Source organism: Chanodichthys erythropterus, chromosome 15 (genome assembly GCF_024489055.1).
Source record: "Chanodichthys erythropterus isolate Z2021 chromosome 15, ASM2448905v1, whole genome shotgun sequence".
Classification (NCBI taxonomy): domain Eukaryota; kingdom Metazoa; phylum Chordata; class Actinopteri; order Cypriniformes; family Xenocyprididae; genus Chanodichthys; species Chanodichthys erythropterus.
The window spans coordinates 7,331,529-7,354,924 of record NC_090235.1 but is presented as its reverse complement, the minus strand read 5'-3'; the positions used below and the strand labels follow the sequence as shown (position 1 = coordinate 7,354,924).

General features: G+C 36.9%; 1 protein-coding gene across 1 annotated transcript in view; it reads right to left on the bottom strand.

Moving 5' to 3' along the window:
- Positions 1-23,396, bottom strand: part of pou2f2a (POU class 2 homeobox 2a) — a 52,081-nt gene that overhangs the window by 13,956 nt on the left and 14,729 nt on the right. The window contains exons 2-4 of the mRNA XM_067361617.1: positions 2,164-2,229; positions 1,613-1,647; positions 505-561 (exon numbers count right to left, since the gene is read on the bottom strand). Coding sequence (XP_067217718.1) covers positions 505-561; positions 1,613-1,647; positions 2,164-2,229 — 158 coding nt within the window. The remainder of the gene's footprint in view (positions 1-504; positions 562-1,612; positions 1,648-2,163; positions 2,230-23,396) is intronic.

The window sequence follows — 23,396 nt, the reverse complement described above, 5'->3', positions numbered from 1 at the left end:
TCATTTGTTACTGGCACAGTTTGCCACTAATATACCAATACACAATGCCATTACTAAATATCAACGACCGATTATATCAACTACCACTTCATGTCTTTTTTGGCAAAAACAAAAACCACACAAGTCCATTTCCATAAACACACACACACACACACTTTCAGTTATTCATTTGACTACTCACAATTTCAAAAGAAGAGGCTTATGTTCTGTAAATATTCATCCAGAGTCGCTCTACAACTGCATCTGCCCTGTGATCAGTCGATCCTTCTCTTTTTACCTCACTTCTGATTGATTCATCTCCTTATATAAGTTTCATGCACACTCTCACACGCTCCCTCTCCTGGTAACTTGTCTGGCATCTTGTTAGGAATGCAGCTCAAACAGACCAAAGTATTCTCATTTGCATATTACAATGTTAACGTATAATTACCCGAGGGCATCCATGTTACCGAAAGCAGATCAAAAACAAAAAAGCATCGGGCATCAACACACAAACACACACACCTTTGTGTTGCTGGGTGCAGGAGACAGGCAGAAAGGACTTGTTTTCATTGGCTGGATCTGAATGAGAAAAAATAATTATGGACAAAATCTCACTGCCTTCAACTGGACAGCTTTAGCTTAATGATCTAAAACAGAGCATATTTAAAGGATTAACAAATAACTGCACTAAAAAGAGGTTTAGAAACTATTTTCACTCAGAAATTGCTAGTAAATTTCACAATTAATTTCAAAGGAACAGCAAGAGACACATCGAAATTGTGAAGTAGAAAAACTGAAATAGTATTTTGGTAACACTTATAAGGTAAGGTTTCATTAGTTAACATAAGTTAATGTGTTAACTAACATGAACTAACAATGAACAAATCATTTGTTACAGTATTTATTAATCTTTATTAATGTTAGTTCACAGTGCATTAACTGATGTGAAGAAACAACTTCTGATTTTAATAATGCATTAGTAAATGTTGAAATTAACATTAATTTAGACTAATAAATGCTGTAGAAGTCCTTCTTAATTCATGTTTACTAAAGTAAGTATTTGTTTCAACTTCAAAAAAATCTTTTTTTTACAGTGCATTCGTTAAATTACAGTCCAGCTTCTTAGTCAAATATCAGTATTAATGCACCATGTTTAATATTCATTCACTGGAGACTTGGAAACATTGTAAAGTTCACTTTTTACCCCTCATATTTTTCATTGCATTTATCCATATTGTTATTGCAGTAAGTGACAAACTTCAAAGTGGGAAAATGAACATGTTAGCCACGGGACTGTCCCTGCATACACCTGGGACGGCATTTGCAAATGACGAATGCTACGCGTAATTAAAAAAACAATCTCACATTATAAGATGCATTCTATAACATACGTTACATAATAAACTAAATCTATTAGCTTTCTTATTAGCTACAGTATGACAGTTGATCTGTCAGTTAATGATACTGATTTTACATACATATTTGTATTTTGTTTTTTCTCAAAATCAAATCTTTGACACCCCTGATCTAGATGGTCAAGTTTTTTGGAGAACCTATTTTTTTTGTATTTCACACATTCATTGAGGTCGAACAACTAAGATCAAATTTGCACTGAAAGATGTTCACTCACCTGATCGCTGGCCTCTGGACTGTTTCTCTCAGAGTCTGTAAACACACACACACACACGCAAGGACACATCAGGTCAGAATAGTGCCTGAGGCTCCAGCCCTCACATCAACAAAAGCATGGTCTGGTTAGCCAGAGGCATTGCATTATTGGAATACCATGGAGCGTTTAACCTGGGTTACTGTATGCTGCTGCGTGTGTGTGTGTGTGTGTGTGTGTGTATGTGTCAGATTGAGGCCACGTCTGACTAAAGTGTTCTGTGTGTGGTTCAGACCAAGTGGAAAATGTGAGAATTATGACAAAACAAAATCTCATCTCACTTACACACACACTAACAAACTAACACATCTAGGAATAGTCATGAATCATAGTAGTGTGCATGATAAAACATGCTTATACATGCAATGTTTTTCTTCCGCAACATCACACAAACTTCTAAATCTCCATGATGACTTCACATGCCAGTAACAATAGTTATATTGATTCTATAGATAATACATATAATAATTTACCATCTACAACATCTTTAAAGACTTGAAGTAATAATTTTTTACCTGTACTATCGACTGGAAACTCGGTCCCCATCTTATCATCATCGACAGCTTTAGACATCCTGATATCTACTGAAACAGAGAGAGGAACTGACTGAAAACACTTCTTGTATCAGCTTTTTTTGTCAGTCATCCTTATAACATCAACCACAAAGGTTAGTTGACAAATAACCTGTGTATGTGTATATATATATGTGTATGTATATATGTGTATGTGTATATACATATACACACATACACATACATATACATACACACATATACATATATATATACACACATATACATATACATATACATATATATATATATATATATATATACACACACACACACACAAAAATACCTAAAATAATATATAAAACAAAAAAATTGCTTATGTATATATATATATATATATATATATATATATATATATATATATATATATAATATATACACACACATATACATATATACACACATATATTCACATTTATATACATACATATACACACACATAAATATTTCTTAAATATATACATTTATGTGTGTATTTATATATATATACACATAATAAATTTACACAGCACACACACATATAGCTTGTGTGAACAAAGCTTTTATTTTTGATGCAATTAATCATGATTAATCGTTTGACGGCACTTTGAAATGCTAAATATTTTTAATTTTCAATTTATGTGATAAAAACTACATCTATAGAATAATTAAAAAAATTAATCTTTAAAATGAACTCTAACATAACATCATAACATAACATAACATAACATAACATAACATAACATAACATAACATAACATAACATAACATAACATAACATAACATAACATAACATAAGCCAAGCTGTAGGTAATAATTAAACCAAAACCTCTAATTAGCAAAACCAACACCTTAGCGTCACAAGTCAATTTCCATCAGCAAAACTATTCAGCGTGCAGCTCAACGGCTCTATCTGTCTTTCCTTTGTCCTTTCCTTTTTCTATTTCATTCTGTTTTGGTCCTGTTTGACACTCTCTTCATCCTAATACAGCACCTGCGCCTCCCAGAGCGCAGCAGGGATGGAGGGGCATGTCCCATCCTGCACGGCATCATTCATATAGACACACACTCACGTACACACACAAGCAAACACAAACACACCCGCAATAGCCGTTAATGCGAGCAGGAGAAGATTTCATCCCGCGAGAGCACGTGTTGCACTTCGCAGGAGGATAACAGCTTTTCTCTTTCTTACTCGTGCTGAAATTGATGGCCACATCAGACCATCTACACAGCCATTTCCAAGAGCAAATTGATTTCCCTGTCCGGTTCACTTATTGTTAAATTAGTTCATATTACACGGCTAGAGCGTGCATGCTGAACATAAAAACTATTATAAAGACTCTTTTTATGGAAGCAATCATGTCAATCAGTAAAAGGCAAAATGAAAATAACACTGTAAACAACATCTTAGCCATTTTAGAAAACGTGCCACAGCATCAAGATGTAAACATACAGTTTGAAAAAGTAATAGGCAATCAATTAACAGTTATTATATAAACATATATGCTAAATTTAAATGAATTTTATCCAAATAAATTTCAGCAACTAATACTTTTAACATCATACAATGAGATGTTAGTATGACTTAAATCTCATCACTAAAATATCTCATTAAAAATGATCAGAACTTAAATGCATAAATGTAATTTACACTACAAATAGCCACACACAGAAAGCAAATTATAAACCTGATATTACGGTAATATTCAAATAAGGTGCATTTTAGTAGCGTGTGATATGTTTCTTGCAGGTCGGTGTGTTTCTGACTCACCGTAATGTTTTTAGCTCAACTCTGCTTGTCCTCTGATCACTCGGTGAGAACAGCTCCTTCACTCTATATGCCACTATGACGGCCGTGGGCGCTTTTTTTGGTGTTTCACAAATTTCACTTGCTTTAGTCATAGAAGGCAAAGTCAAATTAAAGCCACTTTCCAACCGAGGCAAACGAAACCTCCATCCTCCGCCACCCACCGCATTCGAGTGAGTTACTAAATTAGGATGAATTACTCATTGATATTGATAGTCAAATGAGTGGAAATGAAAGAAAAAAGATTGGTCACCTGCTTCCAGACAGTCACACTGGTGAGGTGAACTAGAGATCGTAAGCACAGTGCAAATCACAGTCAAAGTGCCACCGAGTTGTTTTTTCATGATGCAAAGCCACGAAAGGCCTAGAGGGGAGAATATGACACACCGGTTGCATAAAACTGTCTCGCACTTCCTTCATCTGTGTGTTCGACTCGAGACCCTTCACTCTTAAAAATAACCGTCCAGGAAGCTTTTTAAGATCCAATAAGAACTTCTCACTCTCAGATTCTTTAGAAAACCATTGATGTTCTGGTGCTTTAAAAAACTAAGAAAGCCAAATCTGAACCTATAATATAATATAGAGAACTTTTATGATAACTTTTATGATGCCGGGCAGTTTTATTTAACTAAAATGACAATATGTCTAGCTTCTAATAAACCCAAAATAAGTTGGAAATTAAAAATCAGACACGCAATTACTAAAGTCAACAGTAATATTTAAGGAGTTAACATTTATTCATTAGCAATTTAATAAATGTTAATTTCCGACCTATTTTGGGTTTATTTTAAGCAAGCAATATAGTAATTTTTAAACAATAGTTAAGTTAAATAAAACTACCCAAGAGATTGGGCCAAACATTTAACCCAACCTCTGGGTTTTTCCATTTTTAACCCAGCATTTTTTAGAGTGTATAATAAACCATAAAGCCACTCAAGAAACCTACACAGCAAAGGCATGTTTGATAAAAATACATGGTCCAATAAGGCTGTAATAAATTACACATCAAAAGTAAATATCGAGAAACTAACTTAACTTTATGTACACTATAAAAAAAATGCTGGGTTAAAAATAACTCAAGTTGGGTTGAAAATAGACAAATGCAGCGATTAGGTTTTATTTAACCCAACTATTGTTTAAAAATTACTATATGTCTGGCTTAAAATGAACCTAAAACAGGTTGGAAATTAAAAATCAGACACATAATTACTAGACGCAACAATAATAATCAAAAGGTGAACATTTATTAATAAGCAATTTAATAAATGTTTATTGTTTCATTATTATTCATTAAACTTAATAATAAATATTAATTTCCAAAATATTCTGGGTTCATTTTAAACAAGCAATACAGTAATTTTTAAACAACAGTTGAGTTAAATAAAACTCAAACATTTAACCCAACCGCTGGGTTAAAACAACCCAGTCGTTGGGTTTTGATTTTCAACCCAACTTGGTTATTTTTAACCCAGCATTTTTTAGAATGTAGATGTACAATAAAAAAAATAAAAAACAAGGGCCTAATGTCCTGTAAAGGAATCGTCCATATTGATTTCGAATTACGCATTGTTGTGTGTTATGTTTAAGGGTTAAAGGAAGTGTCTGTAAACTGGCAGAAAATCACCAGTACCTTTTCTGTTTGCTTTCCTACAGTGCCTTACTCAGCATCTTCATATAGTAACAGTTTGGTAGCACTTTATTTTACAGTCCTGAACAACATGTGCATACTATGTACTTATTATAGTAATTACAATAACTGGGTAAAAACTAGGTGCTAACCCTGAACCGACCTCTAAACCAACTTAACCCATGCAGTTACCTTATATTACCAGTACTTTCCTATGTAACTACAATGTTAGTCCAAACAAGAGCACGTACTGTAAAATAAAGTTATGGTACTCCATTAAAATGTATTTGATGAACACCATTTTAGTCCACAATTACGATGATTGAACATTTTGTTGGATAAAATACATTTTTACATTTATCTTCAGTCGTATGTGACTCTTAAAAAGGAGAGAAATCATTTCCTTTCAAACACTTACTGATTAAAAATGATGTTTAACTGTGTAGAATAACTGGCATTTGTACAGCTCTTTCAAAGATTGTGGTATATTTCAGTAATGACTGACCTTTATATTCAAATGACACAATAAAAATGACTAACTAACCAAAACCCTCACGAAGGCCAACTGGAAATATCGTTCCGATGAGACTATTTTGATGATATACAAAATAGTGTGAAAAACGTTGAGGTTGATTCACATGCTATTGCTTCTGTGTCAGTATTACCCACAAACCTCTGTGCTGTGTGAGTCAGTCTAGTGTCACTTCGTTTCCTGTTCAAACGTGTGGCCTTCCACTCACTCTCATCTCTCTCTCTCTCTCACACATACACACACACGCAATAACGATAAAGTGAGAGATATTCTTGGAAAAACTCAATCAATCAGCATCGGTCACTTCATATTAAAGAGTATAAGGCTGACTGTCATGTTCTTAGAGCCTTTGAAAGCTCTTCTATTTAAATAATATATATTTTTTTAATGCACATATTAAAATTGGAACGCATATAAAATACCTTTAACACGCTTTAAGTCACTTTTGATAAAACCATCAGCCAAATACATATATTTAAATAAACGTTATTGTAAATATGATTTTGCATATGAAATAAGTTAAATTTGATTAAATTTAGATTTTAATTATAGCTTTATGCATGTTATTTTGACCAACTAAAGCTATAATAAAATGTTTTCACTTTAATAATCGACGCTTGCATAAATTTCATTTCGTAAGGGTCACTGAACCTTTTTTTTAGTTAATTATTATAAAAAAAATAAAAAAATATTTAAGGTAATAAAATGCTCTGCATATGATTAATAACAATATTCAAATAAATAAAATGTTATTTTACATTATACACAATAAAACACTTTAGCTAAGGTAAAACACCTCAAAAGTAGGTTCATTTTTTTGTTTAATTAATTTTGCTGCTATTAAAATAGTCTAACAAAGGCAAACACTGCATATATTGCCCTGATTGCAACTTAAAACAATCACGTGAACATCTAAAAAAAAAAAAAAAAATAGTACGGCGTACAGTAAACCCACGCACAAACAAAACTAACACCCTCTCAGTCGCTCACTTCACCATATCTCCTCCCACATTCAAATCTAAAAGCTCCTCTTTTATGACAATATCTGACTTCTCCATCTCTAGCTGCTTATTTTAACTGTCATATCTGTGCTATTGGGTTGTGGTTTATTTATTTGTAATCCAGCGTGACTGCCCAATGTCTGCTTGTTGGTTATAGAGTGACCTTGAGTATACTATATAAATAAAACATATACTTCACTGATTTTTCATACTCTTCGCCTCACCTCTCATAGATTCTTACATAAGAAAAGTGTACACATTGTTTACCCTGCACCAACATACATTACACCTCATATACAAACACACACACACACACACACACACACACACACACACACACACACTGATATTCAAGTCTCTTGCATTCCTCTGGAGATTTGCCCCTGACATTTCATTACTTTAGGCCTCAGTCCAGTTAGTTTTGATGTCCTCTCATTAGCAGAGTCTGTTAGTGAAGGCGAAGCTAATTAACCTTGCGGCCCCCTCTCGAGAGATCATTAGAGGGAAGGAAAGCGAGAGAGAAAGACACCGACTTACCTGGAATTCAGACATTTCGCCATAGCCGCCATTTTATAAATAAACCACAGCCTTCTGTCTGCTTCTGTCTGAGCCCCTCAGGTTTATCAGTGTGCCAGACTTCAGTCCACCTCACAGCACCTTAACGAGCTGGCCAATCACTGCTCTCGCTGAAGAGTTTATGCAAATTGCTGAGTAAATATTATTTGAATATTCAATTCCATTCTCAACACAAGGCAATTGATTCAAACTTGAAAAGTGCTCAGCTGTGCCAGTTCAACTAATTGTCACATGAAAGAATGAATGAGATAAGGGTTCATACAGTCACTCTCTCCTCATTTCCCTCCCACATTTTCTCTCCACCCCCAAACACTGGTATATTCACCCCCTACACTTCCTCTGACATCTGTGAGCACGGCTAAGAGTGAACAACACACACACGAAAAAGGAAAAAGTTATTATCAAGAGACAGATCAGGTAAAATAGGTGGTTATTCTTTGTTGTTTTGTTGTGGGCAGTAATTAAGGCTGTTTGAAGTGGTGTAACTAAATGTTGAGAAAGAGAGAGAGAAAGAGCTCAGAGCTCTAGTCAGCATAAGAAAGTGCTGGGGTGGCTGGAAAGTGCTCATCACAAGAACGAAAAACAAGTGTATATCATTTTCGTTCTTCACACGCATTTCTTTTCCACTGCTCGTTCTCAGTGCACTAAAATTACTACATCTGCCCAGCGAAAATGAAACTGAAATAGCGCGAATAAACCGCAAGAGGGCAGCGGTAGCTTTAATAATCATGCAGGAAACCAGCTTCACGAGCGGCTTTACACATCAAACGAGCGATTTCCTGTGATTTTTCGACTTTAACTTTTTTTGTCATATTCATTTTACATGAATTATACTGATTAATAAAGCCTCTATTAAGTGTAAATGGATTTTTAAACTTAAAAGGGAGACCAATAGGCTATTAAACCTGCACGAGACTCCTCACAGGTCTAAAGGACGTTTCCCTCAGATATTTCCACCTTTTAACTTTTTCGTCGTCATGTTTATTTTACATTTTTCATGAGTTTAAATCCCGTGTAGGCTAAATAGGTTCTACTTCTGAGTTCTGTGAATTAAAACTAAATCAGTCTCACGCTGGACGAGACGTGCAAATGAACGATATTATAAGACGTTTACTAGTTTAACTTCTTCCCTGTCCGTTTCAATTTTACGGGTTTTATCACGTCTAGTTTAGATTTATATTTGAAAAGCTGATTTTTTTTTTCCAGAGTAAATTGTGTTTATGACGTTCCGTGACTTATAAGTAACTTATATTAAGAGTTCTAGGCATTACGCGATTTAAATGTTAATAGACATTATTTGGGATACGTAAAACGATGCTCTGAGGGACAGACGTAGCCTATACAGTCCGTTCAATATGCTGTACTGTCTATATCACGCCTAATTTTCAAAACACAGTTTTTTTGTCATAGAGAAATGGCTTATTTTCAATGTTGTAGCATGTAAATAAATAACACTCAACAGAACACCACATTAAACGTCTATTCCTCACAAATATGGTGTCTGAATTGTCCTTGACAAAACATTCATTTATTATGTATGCATTACATAGTACAAATACTACTACAAATTTTGAAACATTGTTTTTTTTTTCTGTTACACTAACAATTTAACCATGCAATATCCAAACTACCATCAATCACCTACTTGCATTTGTTTTGAAAATATATATACACACATTCACACATACACAGACTCCTCACACACAGGACAGTTGATGCGTCCTCTAGCATAAACCTTTTACCCCAGCGCTCATAATGGATCTGTCTTCTGAATATGTGTGTGTGTAATGCTCAGGGTCACGGTCAGGGGTTTAGCAAGTTTTTGGGCCCCCTTTTATGTATCCCCCCAAGCTCTTCAGTAACGCCTGTCAGGGCCGTGACAGACGGCGTGTGGGTGTGTGTGTGTCCATGCGAGGGACTGAAAGAGGGATGCTGGGTGGCGTGTGTTAGGGTCAAGGGTCACTCCGCTGCACACCCTCCTTCATCCCCCCTCCCCCTGGTCTTGCCCCCCTTGACCTTTGGGGAGGCCAGTGAGGGGTACGTCTGCCTCGGAGGAACAGGAGGCGGGGTCTCTCGCAGGGACAGCTCTATAAATAACGGTGGCCTGAGGATCATAGACTAGTTGCATTGCCTCAATTAGTTTTGATGTAATTAGGTGCCAAAAAATGGGTACGCAAACATATTTATGTACATTTTTTTTGCTACAGCATGCTTTTAATATTAAAACTGACATGCAGGAGGAAAAAGACATAAAAGTTTGTACACTGTAAAAAGTGGTAACCTGCAATTGGAGTTTTTTTTACCTGATTTAAACCTTAAATTTACTTTTGTTAGTGTTGCCCAATCCAAGTCATAATAACATTTTATTTAGCATTTTTTATTTAATCATTAAGATTAATTATGACAACATAAATACTATTTTTGTCTTGGATAAAATCAATTAATTTTGACCCCATTTTGTAGGTTTACATTTTGCCATACAAACAAACAAAATGTATATGAAAAGGAAAGTCTATAGGGTTAATAATTTAACAGACTTCCATTGTAAGTGCAAAACTGCCCAACACATTATTCATTTGTGTTAACAAGGTTAAGGAAGTGTCAAAAACATTTTCGGTGGTAATCAGGAGCACAAAGAAACACCGTCCATGGTGCTTTATCCAGGAATACTCCTGTAATCCAAACTAATGCAATACCAAAACAACAAATGCAGGTCTCTAAAGATGTAGTGCAAACACACACACACACACACACACACACACACCTTTCCATACTTCAAGCACAGCCGTGACTCCCCCTCGTCTCAAGGAGAGATGCAGAGGCAGGTTAGGGTGTTAAATCTTATCGGCTGTTGACCTGATTTAAAGACAATGGAGCAGAACAATGGAGGGTACAGGTTTAAAAGTAGACATCTCTCGCACTTTCTCTCTCTCTCTCTCCCTAACCGAAATATACTAATAAAGTTGCATCATGTTCTGCTCAGGTTTTGTATTCAAGATTCAATTCAGACATGGTGCATTTTAATAATACATTTAGTTACATCAAATATACTATATGTGTGTGTGTGCATTTTATATTTTATATTTTATATATATATATATATATATATATATATATATATATATATATATATATATATATATATATATATATATATATATATATATGCACACATATACAACACATTTTTACAACAAAAATTACAAAACTTTATGGTAACTCTAGGCCCCGGTCGTTCAGTATATTTCCTTCTCTCTCTCTCTCTCGGTACAGCGTGCAGCAGTGCTGGTCAGCTGCGGTCATGACATCACTGGACAGCACAGCTCTCCAATAGGACACCTAGCCACGTTGCCAGGCAACAGCAGTGAAAGACCTGCATGTGTGTGTGTATGTGTATATGTGTGTGTGAGTGTGTATGTGATAATCAAACTAAAAACCTGAATGTTCTGTGTTCAAGTAATAAGTTGGTTTGGTTTTTGTTTGGACAAACAAATTTGCTCTCTAACCTGTTACATTTAAATATCATAACGCAATTCAAACAAAGACGCACCGTAATTTCTGACTGCCATAGAGTAATTTAAATATATCATGTAGTGGACAACATGCATTTTAGTGAACTTAAATATTTTGAGGTCAAAAAAAAAAAAAAAAAACATTGTTTTTTAATGCACTTTTAAGAGGCTTTTCAGCTCTTATGAATCTACTGGGGTTTATTTGTATTAGTGTATTGTGTGTGTGTGTGTTACGGGCAGCATGTCGGGAGTATTTTCTTGGCCTCTAGCTGTGGTTGTGTGTTTCAAGTGCATCTTAGCCGCACGCGTTTCTAAAAGCGGATTTACGTAAATATATTTGTGCTCGAGTATGCGCAAGCCTCTCCGGCGGTGGGCATTTTGTATTTGTGTGTGTACGTGAGCGTCTCTCGGTTGGTATTTTGTATTATTGTGTGTGTGCGCCTCTGCGCCTGCCGTCTCAGGAGTGTATATTATATCCGATACAGTACCTCTTTCGCGCACCACATATTTCTGGGCCGATCGATACCTCTGACTCCCTACAAGACAATAATCGCTCCTCTCCCCCCCTCCCCTGTATGGCTACCATTATTACCACCCTCCCCGGGGGAACGCACAAAACAGGGAGGGAGGCCCTTCCTCCATCCCTCTGTCCGTCCACCCCGACCCTCTGTCCTTCTATTATTTCACCCTGACAGGAGGTGTCAGAGATGGAGGGATGAAGTGGACGATGGGAAAAATAAAAAAAGAAAGAAGTGGCAGCAACCGAATTAAGATATGAGTAAACGCAGGACAACAGACAAAGAGAGGAGAAGAAAAGTGAGTGCAGGTGCATTGTGATTGTACAATAAAAGGAGGAAATGACAGGAGAAGGCAACGAAGATTTACACAGCTGTCTCCTAATAAAGGATAAGAGGGAAGGCTCAGACGCGGAGAGAGGCAGCGTATAATTATGACCCTCAAAAGCGCAAAATTTCGAGAATTCTAAATCATACGGCAAGTTCAAAGAGCGTACTGAATCCGACATGTCTGCGAATCCCATTTGGGGGACGGTGTCTGTCCGTGACAGAATCTACTAAGCAACTAAACAGCATGATGTATGTGTTATGGGGGACGGCAGATTGCTTGGTGTATAGGTTTATCGATTGCACTGGACTTAAATTGGCTCTCAATTAAAGAGAACACTTATTTGACCTCTTCCTCGCCGCCTGTGCCGCACGTCTTTCTTTCTTTTCTTTCCTCACCTGCACATCCATCTCTCTCTCTTGCTCTAAGGCTACGACCTCAAACCTGTTCCGGCCTGCTCAAACCCGGCAGCCGGTCCCTCTGCATGCCTCTTTCATTTCGAATGGATCCTGCAGAATCTTTCACCCACTATCAATCCGGTTAAAACTGCCGAGATGAATTATTAAGTTTATTTATTCAAACACTATTAATAATATAAGCAGACACAACACCTAGACTCGAGGCGGATGGGGAGAAGTGCGTGAAAAGGGAGAGAAAAGGTGTTGTACGTAGTAGTAGTAGTAGTAGTTGGAGGGCTAAAAAAGGTGGAGGGAGAGGAGAAGGGAGGGTTAGGAAATTGGTCTGGCTAGCGGAACAGCTTTTCACCCCTCTATCCCCCCTCCACCACCACCCTCCCCTTCTCTCCCCCATTCTGCTTTGTATTCTGTGGAGATGACAGGGAGAAAGCTTTATTGCTCCGAGTTGGTATCGATCGGGGCCCCTCTCGGAGGGCGCTCAGACCTGCACATATTGAAGGCACTTTTGCAACGCCGGCTTCCTCCCCCCTTTCCTCTCGTTTCTTCTTCTTCTTCTTCTCTCTTTCTTGTTTTGCTTCGCTTTCCCTCACGCACTCTTTCTTGCATCGTTTATGCGGCCTGGGGATTTAAAAATCACAGTTTCGAGGCGCTTCGAGAACTGGGTTGTATTTACCCGAGTGCGGCGGGGAGTCGAATCAACAGCGGGCCTCGCAATTCAAACATGGATGAAAACACACAAACTTACAGATCTCTTATTCCCTCGTCCTCAGCCTAATTTCTTCATTCCTGTCTCTTTTATCGCCTTGCGCACTTGGCTAAGCGCTATTTTTGATGTGGGCTCAACAAATGTCAGCGTTCCTGTGAAGGGAGGTGAAAAAGTGACAAAAGGGAGAGAAATCGACAGAAAGATACATGCTTTTTTTGCTCTTGGAGGATCGAAGGCTGTTTTGTAAGGTAGTTGCGCTGTTGTCGGCTAGCGCGGTGATGCTAACAGCACCTCAGCATCTGAAAACATAGAAAGGCTGTGTGGAAATAGACTGACCGACAATTCCCCTGAAGAAGGGAGGGAGGGAAAAGAGAGGGATAGTTGGGTGGATGAAGGCCCCCTCTACCCTTCGCTCGTGCCCTTGGGCAAGGTTTTTCACCCATGGTTCCCTGGGGTGTGTTCAACCTCTTCTCCTTCTTCTGTCTTTCTTTCGTCCATTTCGGCCACGGCACCTGCGCTTCTTTCGAGAGCCATTACAGGTTATTTAACAAAACTCCATTTTGAATTGTGAGGCTCATGGCCACATTCATTGTCGGACGGCATCCTAAGCTCTGGCTGAAAAAGGTGGCCACTCTGCTGTCTAATTTTACCTCGCCCTCTCCATCAGCCTACCTTTCCACCGCCTCAGTGCCACTTATGTTCACTCACCAAATGACACACACAAACACCCCCATCTCCCCCCATCCATCCGTCCATCGCTCGCTCACTCTCTTTGTTGCTACGTCGTTGGCTATATGGTCGTCAAGCATGGCAATTTTGCCAAAATCACAGTGAGTGTGTGTATTTGAAGGGGAAATGGCAAGATATGTGTTTCTGTGTTAAAGATGTTGAAAGGGGAGTGCGTGTGTGCTCAATGTGGCTTAAAAGTACTTTGTGAAGTCACCTTTTGATTTGTAGTGTGTTAGGGAACTGCACTTTCTGTCAAAAAGAGCAAACAGAACTGAAATAGATCTTATTGCGGATTTAAAAATAAAAGGCCAGAATAAAATAAAGAAGTAAAATCATAAAAATGTATAAAATGAATGCTACTGATACTAGCTTTTTCACAAACTCAACTTAAGAACAGGCAAAATTCTCACTATCATGAACTAAAATTATTTAGAAGTCTTTTCTATGAGTTATGAAATTTGCTTAGCTCATTTGTTAAGTTATATCCTTATTTTTAAAGTACTAAGCTTTAAAAAAATGTCTTATCAAAGTTACAGTAAGAACTATATCAGATCTTTCTAAAGCTGTATATGATGTGGTGGATGCAACGAAAGCATGTTACATCAACATACAGTAACAACAATATGGATGTTTTTTTATGGTGCCTTTTAAACTATATACAGAAATATATATATATATATATATATATATAATTTTTTTTTTTTTTTTTTTTAAATTTAAAATATATTAAATGGTGTTTATATATATATATATATATATATATATATATATATATATATATATATATATATATATATATATATATATATATATATATATATATATATATTTATTTTTTTTTAAGTATCAACTTAAGTTTAAAAATGTGTTATACCTCATATATATATATATATATATATATATAAAAAAAACACCATTTAATATATTTTAAATTTAAAAAAAATAAATAAAAAAATATATATATATATATATATATATATATATATATATATATATATATATATATATATATATATATATATATATATATATATATATATATAAAATATTATATATATAAATTTTTTTTTATTATTATTATTTTTTTTACAGTGTAACCTAAGTTTAAAATGATTTATATCTCAGTGAATATTAAAAAAAGCATCAATATTATTCTGATTATTTAAAAAAAAAGAGACTAAGAGAATATTTCTGTCATTGCCTGCATGTATGTCTGTGTATGACTATGTATATGTGTGCTGTCTCTTGATTGCTGGGTTGTGGTCGTGCTGGGTGCCAGTGTAGTGAGGTGCTGGGTGAGTGGCACATCACCAGCTGAGAGAAAGAGTGAAAGAGAGAGAAAAATGAGGAAAGGAAGAGAGCTGAGAGGCTTTGGAGAGCGCCGGTCCCCCGGCCGACCGCCATTTCACACTGGTGACCAACACAAATTGGATCAGGCCGTGTTCTCATTGCACCAGCAAAAAATCAGACGCACAAAATGGCTGAATCTCCAGGACCGCAATACTGGACACTGGACCACTGACTAATGAATAGAGGAAGAAATTTGTATCACAAAGTGAACAAATATAAGGAAATAATGTATGTAAAGGCATGTATGTAAAGAAATGACAATATATTTATGCAACATGCACAGTGTAGTGACCTACTACCATAATGTTTTATAATGCAAAAGAATATTTCATATTAGAATAATAGAAAATTGAAATATAGGGGAGAGGAACTTTTTTTCCTTCATAAGTATTTATGCCCTTTTTTGCCAATATAAAGAGAAAACGGGGAAAGTCAGACTTCTAGAAAGCCAGTGTCACTTATAGACCTGATTGGATTAACCCTAACCTAACACTTCATACTGTGATATTATTGGTTAATATTATTTTTCCCCACGCATGCTGCCCAAGTTACATTAAGTTAATCAAGTCATGCGGTTTCACAGGCAGGGAAAGTAATGACAGATTTTAAAAAATATATTTTCTTTTAAAAAATACATGCACTGATGAATCGTGCACAGTAAGACCAGGGGGCATTTATTAATAAAGTAAATGGAGAAGATATTGATTTAATGTTGTCTTTAACACATGAATGCTATTATATGTAGCATTAACCTGACAAAGAAACAGATTCTCCTGCATGCTTAATGATGCTCAGAGATTTAAAGAACATTTTTCAAGTTTTGTGCAAAAAAAAAAAAAGATTTCATGATAGCAATTCAGTTCTGATTGAGTGAACACTTCCATTCAAGCCATCTCTGAATTGTCAACCTCTAAGCAATGACACTGAACACAAAACAGCTCCATATGTAGATTCATATTCATGCATATGTAGAGTCCTTCACTTTTAAAGATTTATAAAATCTCGACCTGACAATATTTAGAGGAATGCTGCTTTTGAAAAAGACGTCCTTGCCTTTTCAATAACCTGTGACGTTTGTCATCAGGTGTGAATGTCTGAATGAGTTGGAATCGAGTTGGTCTGAAACCGCCTCTGTAAGAAAATGCTGATAAAAAGTCAAATTGACTGTATTGAGGATGCTAAGCCCACATAATACCCTGTAAAAGTTGTTTAGCCAAGGTCAATGGTAGATTCACCACATACTGAACATTGTATAGGCCTACGTGTTTGTCATCAACTGAATCAGCACAATGATATATGTACCCACTCTACCAAGCAAGTTGAATTCACTATGTAAAGACATTTATTTACAAGTATGAGGCTTGAAGTTGAAGCAATTTCCTCTAATCAACTACAATGAACTACTAATTAAGTACGATATAAAGACTACGTTTCTGAAATATTTAACTCTTAGAATGACACGGAGCGAATGTCAACCTAACCTAAATGTTTCATTGCGCATATTTGGTAATGCGTATTTGTTTATGCGAGAGCGTGTAGTTGTGGTGCCACGTGTTCGGCGTGTTTACACTGGGAGAGAAGGGCACGTGGGGCGATATCTCACGGCAATCGATGAGAGGGGGAGTGGAGGGGGGGGGGAAGGAAAAATCGGTAAGGAAAGCAGGTTATCTCCCGTCATTAATGGGGGGGAATCCCGGGTAGGTGGGCCCTGTGTGTGTGTGTGTATGTGTGTAAGTTGGGGGAAGACCTGGATTCATTGAGAAAAAACACAGACTGTTTGGCATCGGGAGAAAGCAGACAATTATCTGTATTGATTAAAGCCAGCCAGCCAGCAGGCTGAAGACAGAAAACTATGACTAGATCAATAGAGAGAAGGGGAGAGAGAGAGACACACATACTGAGAAAGAGAGAGGGAGGACGGCTGCGTGTATTGTGGGGGTACTGCAAATAGGTTGTGAGTTGGCAGAAAAAAAGCTGAGTGATGCAACAGTTGTACGAAGCAAACGGGACCGGAAAAGACACTGAACACTGGGGTGGACAAAGAAAGGAAAGTGTTTCGTTAAGTCAATGGAAGTAAAACAAGGAAATGAGAGTTAAAACAATTCCAGCATTTGTCGTTGTTAGCGAACACTAAAAAAAAGTTCTGCGAAGAAATCATTAAAAAAAAAAGTTGCTCTGCTCATTCTTTCTATCCTTTTTATAATCACTAGAAAAGCATTTGAAAATCAATTCAAACTATTCAAAAACTCAAAAACTCTTATAATTAGCATCTTGACAAGATTACAATACATTCAGTTTAATAATCATAGCACAGACCAGAGATTTTAAAATTTAGATCAGAGGAAACCCACAAATTGGTGGTAGAAGGTTTGCAGAAAAGTTTGAAGAAAAATTGTGTAAAATTGCAAATTATAAGTGTCAAAAATCATATTTAAATAAATACATTGAATTTTTAATTAACCAAAATTATTTTATTCTATTTACACCCCAAACCTTTATGTGTCTCTTTAGTACTATAAAGGTTGGTAGAAAAAACTCCAGTGTAAATGTTTTCAGATAATATAATATTCTGTTTCTCAATATAAATGGGTCTTTACATGACAATATATGCATTTATTTCCTCTATATAAGGGTCTGTGGCATCAAAAAGTAAAAAAAAAAAAAAAATCATGTGGCACAATTAAACCTTCGCCAGGAGTTTGACAGGCAATTTTTACCGATAATAATGCAGAATCCGCCATTTTGTCCAACAGACAAACCAGACATGAGAGTTAGTAGATCGGTGGACTTGAAAAATGGTGCGTATTGACATCTTGCCAAGTTTGAAACAACATACCTTCTGATGTTCATTCATGTTTATTTTGTGCTATACCTAGTAGGAAGAGATGATCGGTTCACATACCTCTTAAACTGAGGCACTACAGCAAACTGTCATGACACATTAAAGCGCTACAAAAATGATATACATTTTATTATTATTATTATTTTTTTTTTAAGAAATTCAAACAAAGACTTTGTCTTGTCTGTTGGCACATAGGGCCCTATTTTAACGATCTAAACGCAAAGTGTAAAGCGCACGGCGCAGGTGCACTCGGGGTGTGTCCAAATCCACTTTTGCTATTTTAACGATGGAAAAACGGTCCGTGCGCCGGGGCGCATTTTTGAAATGGGTTGTCCCTATTCTCTTAATGAGTAATGGGCGTAACGTTCAATAAACCAATCAGAGTGTCATCTCCCATTCCCTTTAAGAGCGAGATGCGCTCGTGCCATGGCGGATTGATATTTAAATGGCGGAATTTATTGGCGGAAAAGCTGAACGCTTTTCAAGCGAAGAAACCGATCTGCTCGTGCGCGAAGTTAAAGCGTGCGAGTAGATCATCTACGGGACAAGCAGGAATCCACCAAAGCTTCCCGAGGTGAAGGCGGCGTGGGATGAAATAGCAGTGATTGTGATATGTGCCTGAATACACCTCTTTTTTAGACCAGCGCGCTAACTGGCGCAAATGCATTTACTAATTTAAGGACGTGGCACTGAACCGGAAAACGCGAACGGCGCCGGACGCAAACTAGCAAACACACTTGCGCTGTGCTCCAGACACAATAAGCCTGGCTTGAGTCACACTTTTTTGTGATTAACACAAGGTTATCAGGCATTCAGCATAAATCACAGCTTTCCACCTCTTGTACTGAGGAAACAGATGGACAAGGTGAGAGGTGTGGCTACACGTTGCGGTTATTAGTGACAACATGAAGCCAGATTAACAGACAAGAACTAAAGAAAGATGTGTATGTTTACGTCTCCTGCTGCAGTTGTGTGCTTTGTATGTTGTGCAAAAATACATCTTTCATGATTAAACTTGAAAGTCAACCCTACTGTGCTAGTGTGTCTAACAAGCCACTTCAAAATCAGCAACCAATCACACACACACATAAACAGCTGGACACACATATTCAATTATGGCACACTCGTACATTGTAGTGCACAAGTCTGGCCTGATTACTCTCTCTCTGTGAGGGCGTGCGTGAAAGACAGACAGAGAGAGAGAGAGCACAGGTCTTTCCTGAGCTGTAAGGCCTGGGAGAAATGGAACTTAAATGCCTCTCACTGGCTCTCAAACTCCAGTTGCCTTTATTGATGCACTGGCCTACTGCCAACCAGAGGCCTTTTCCACTTCAAAGGGTCCGCGTTCACACACACACAAACACACACACATACATTCGTCCTCACCTGTGAGCATGAAATGCACTCCAACCTCTATCTGTACTTCAGGCCTATATCCATGATGTCCACCTCCATGTGTAATCTTAGATATAAAAAAGGCCACTCAAAGTGCGATTCAATGTGCAATTCAAACCTCTATCTGTCATCTGAAAGTCTATAAAACCCCATCTATGCAGTGAGCGAGCAGCACGACAAAACTAAAACACTCCCATTATAATCGAAGCCGTTTCAAAGCGGTAGGTGATTCAAATTTTATTTTGAGGCTTGTGGGGATTTCAATTTGATTTGAAACTTTCAGTCATTCAAATTCAACTCAAAAGATTAGTGTTGTACTGACTTCGCTACCAAGTCGGAACTGAAATTTAAAAAATGTGACGCTTTGAGCGGATTCGTAAACACCTCTGATTGGCCATTGTGTTCACACGCTCATCAGATATGTCTGTTATTGGCTACAATGATCAAGGCAGGGGAGTGTCTGAAAGCACACAGAAGTAAATTTGAAAGCGTTTTAAAAGCGGGAGTGATTGAAAGCATGTGTCTAGCAGTGGACCGGTGTAAACACGTGCTTTCAAATGCTCCCGTGTGTATCTGTGTAAGTGCTCAGTGAAGAGCTTCGCTGATGTCTATTTGCAACATGTTTTTGAAGCGTTGATCATTGTAGCCAATCACAGACATATCTGTTGAGCGCGTGAACATAATGGCCAATCAGAGGGGTTTACGAATCCGCTCAATGTGTCACATTTTTAAAATGTCAGTAGTGAAGTACTGAAGTTGTACTTTTAACAACACTACAAAAGATTGCATTCATTAGAATTCAGTTAGGATCTTGAATGGATTTGAATATGATTCAAAATTTACAGTGATGTAAATTCAATAAGATTGCAATTAGTTTTGAAGTTTGTAGTAATTGAGAGTAAATGAGAATGTTGCAGTGATTCAAATTGGATACAAAGTTGCAGTGATTCATATTTGATTCAAAGTTGCAGTGATTCAAATTTGATTTAATGTTGCTGTGATTCCCATTCAGTTTGAAGCTTGTATTGATTCAAATTCAATTCAAAGCTAGTAGTGATTCAAATGCATGCATATTTGCACACTTATATGTAAAAAGAAAGGAAAAAAAGTGTTCAATCGTAGAATGGAAATGTCCAGAAGTGAAAATAGAAAATTAGATCTACTATGAGCTTAGTAAGTGTATGCTGTCGGACAATGCACAACACAAAATATACACACAAATACTTCCGCATTCCTGCTTCCATATACAAATTATGTAAAAATGTATTTTATTCTAAAAAGGGAAAGAAAAAAAAAAGTATAAATATTGCAACACTTCCCTAAAAACGAACATTCTTAAACTACATGAAAAGGTAAAATAAGAAACTAAACTGTTAATTAATTAATTATATGCATGTATACATTAATTACTACATTTGCATATTCAATGATTTTTTAAAATGCACCAAAAATACTGTAAATGCACAAAAATCCACAGGCACTTCAGATTTCTTTAGCTAAATAAACATCTTGATAAGTTGTCAGCTAATATTTATGCCATAAATTATAAAGATCAGTAGAAATGCCGCTACATTTCAGTCCCTTTCAGGCTCTACAGGTTCAAGATAGAAACTCCGCACTCTGTGGATCCCAGAATTCACAAATGTCGATACGACCCACATGTCTACGCCTCAGCCTTTGCATTTCAATGCAGTTTCCTTTTCATTATTTATGACTCTTTTACCCACGTCAAAAAAAGCACGGGCCTACACCTCCACACCTATCCCCATAGTAACCAACCTCACAAGTCCTGTATATGCACAGAGAGCACCCCTCACAGAGCACATATATACACAAGAGTGTGTGCGCGCGCGTTTGGACATACATGTATGCACAATCGTAATGGGCTTCCTGGTGTCCTGGGGAGAAAGTGCAAGAGGTGAGAGTCTCCCCATGCCTTTGAGAATAGAGTGAGAAACCAGACTACCGCTGAGTGTGAACAAGCAGGGACAAGAAGCTGTCGTTTCTTATGGAAGCATGACAGTCTGCATACAAGGACATTATATATAAATATAAAGTTTTCTGTTGAGCATTTTTCTAGTTTAACACCTTTATTTCATTGCCAACCATATTATCAGCATAACCGTTTCAGTGAAAACTTTCAAATTTACATGTGCTTCTCTTTTGCTTTTATGACAGCAGCACTGGAGCTGACATGAACAAAACCTGACAATCATGTTCTCCAGAATGATATGAGAATGATCCATGGTAGGGCTGCACGATTAATCGCATGCTATTCTCACGCGCATTTCGTCAGTAAAGCCGGTTCCCTGATTACCGCTAAATCACCATCACCTGCTTTCAAATGAAGCGGTATTTAATAGACAGAGCCGTAGATCACTGAAAAGCCACGCAATATCGCGTTCATATCGCAGATGAATCGCCTGCGATAATGAACGCGATATTGCGTGGCTTGTCCGTGATCCACGGCTCTGTCTATTAAATACCGCTTCATTTGAAAGCAGGTGATGGTGATTTAGCGGTAATCAGGGAACCGGCTTTACTGACGAAATGCGCGTGAGAATAGCATGCGATTAATCGTGCAGCCCTAATCCATGGTCACAAATATGATTTATTTTGTGAGCTTAGAGTGATTCAAAATCATTTTGAGGTTTGCAGTGATTGCAAACTCAATTAGATTCAGATTTGTTTGGGAACTTACGGTGGCTCAAATTTGATTCAAAGTTGCAGTGATTCGAATTTGATTTGGAGCTTTACATTGTCACAAATGTTTTTTAAATTCAATAGGGAGTTTAGAGTAATTTAAATTCATTTTGATGTTTGCAGTTGTTCATAGTCAATTAGGAGGCTGGAGTGATTCAGATTTGTTTTGCAACTTGCAGAAAGTGATTCAAATTTGATTTGCGGTTGCAATGATTCAAATTCAGTTTGCCGCTTTCATTGATTCAAACTCAATTCAAAGCTTTGATGCTTCACAAGGTCACAGATCTGCTTGAAATTAAACAAAAGAGAACACTTAATTTTGAGGTTTGCTGTGATTCAAAGTAAATTAAAAGTTTGAAGTGATTCAGATTAGTTTTGAAGCATGAATTGATTCAAATCTGAATTTTTTCCGCACAAATGAACCTTAAAGCGATAGTTCACCCAAAAAAAATAACTTCTGTCATCATTTATTAACCATTATGTCGTTTCAAACCTGTATGACTTACTTTCTTCTATGGAACAGTAAATGAAATATTTATGTTAATGTTAAAGTTTTAACTGTTTAAAAAAAAAAAACTTCTTTTGTGTTTCACAGAAGTAATGCAAACAGGTTTGAAATGACATGAGGGTGAGAAAACGAACAGAGAATTTTTATTTCTGGGTGATTTTTTTTCCTTTATTAATTTCAAATCATAAAATTTCTTTGTTTTACGTTGCTCTTTTCCAAATTTTGAATCCCAGATTTTCTATTGATGGTAATACCCAATATCCAAGTACTATAGTACATCACAGTGCTAATCCATTAGGATAGTTTGGAATTGTGTGTTCTGCGTGTACCTGCCCCTGTTCAGTGGTCATGCTTTGGCCCATCGTCCCCTTTTCCTTACTGCCACTTGGACAATAGCCTCTACTGAGGGACCCCACCACTGCAGCTTACACTTAATGAACAACAACCTATCCATCCCCCCCCACCATCATCCATCTATCTATCTATCCCCCCAATCACCCCCTCCCACCCGCCCCTGCCCACAACCACTGTTGTCCACTGTTCACCTCATCCATAGTAGACGGTATTGATTTTCAGTGGGGAAAATAAAAAAGGCCATGAATTTTAATGCTTTCTGTCTCTCTCTCTCTCTCTCATACCCCCCCCTC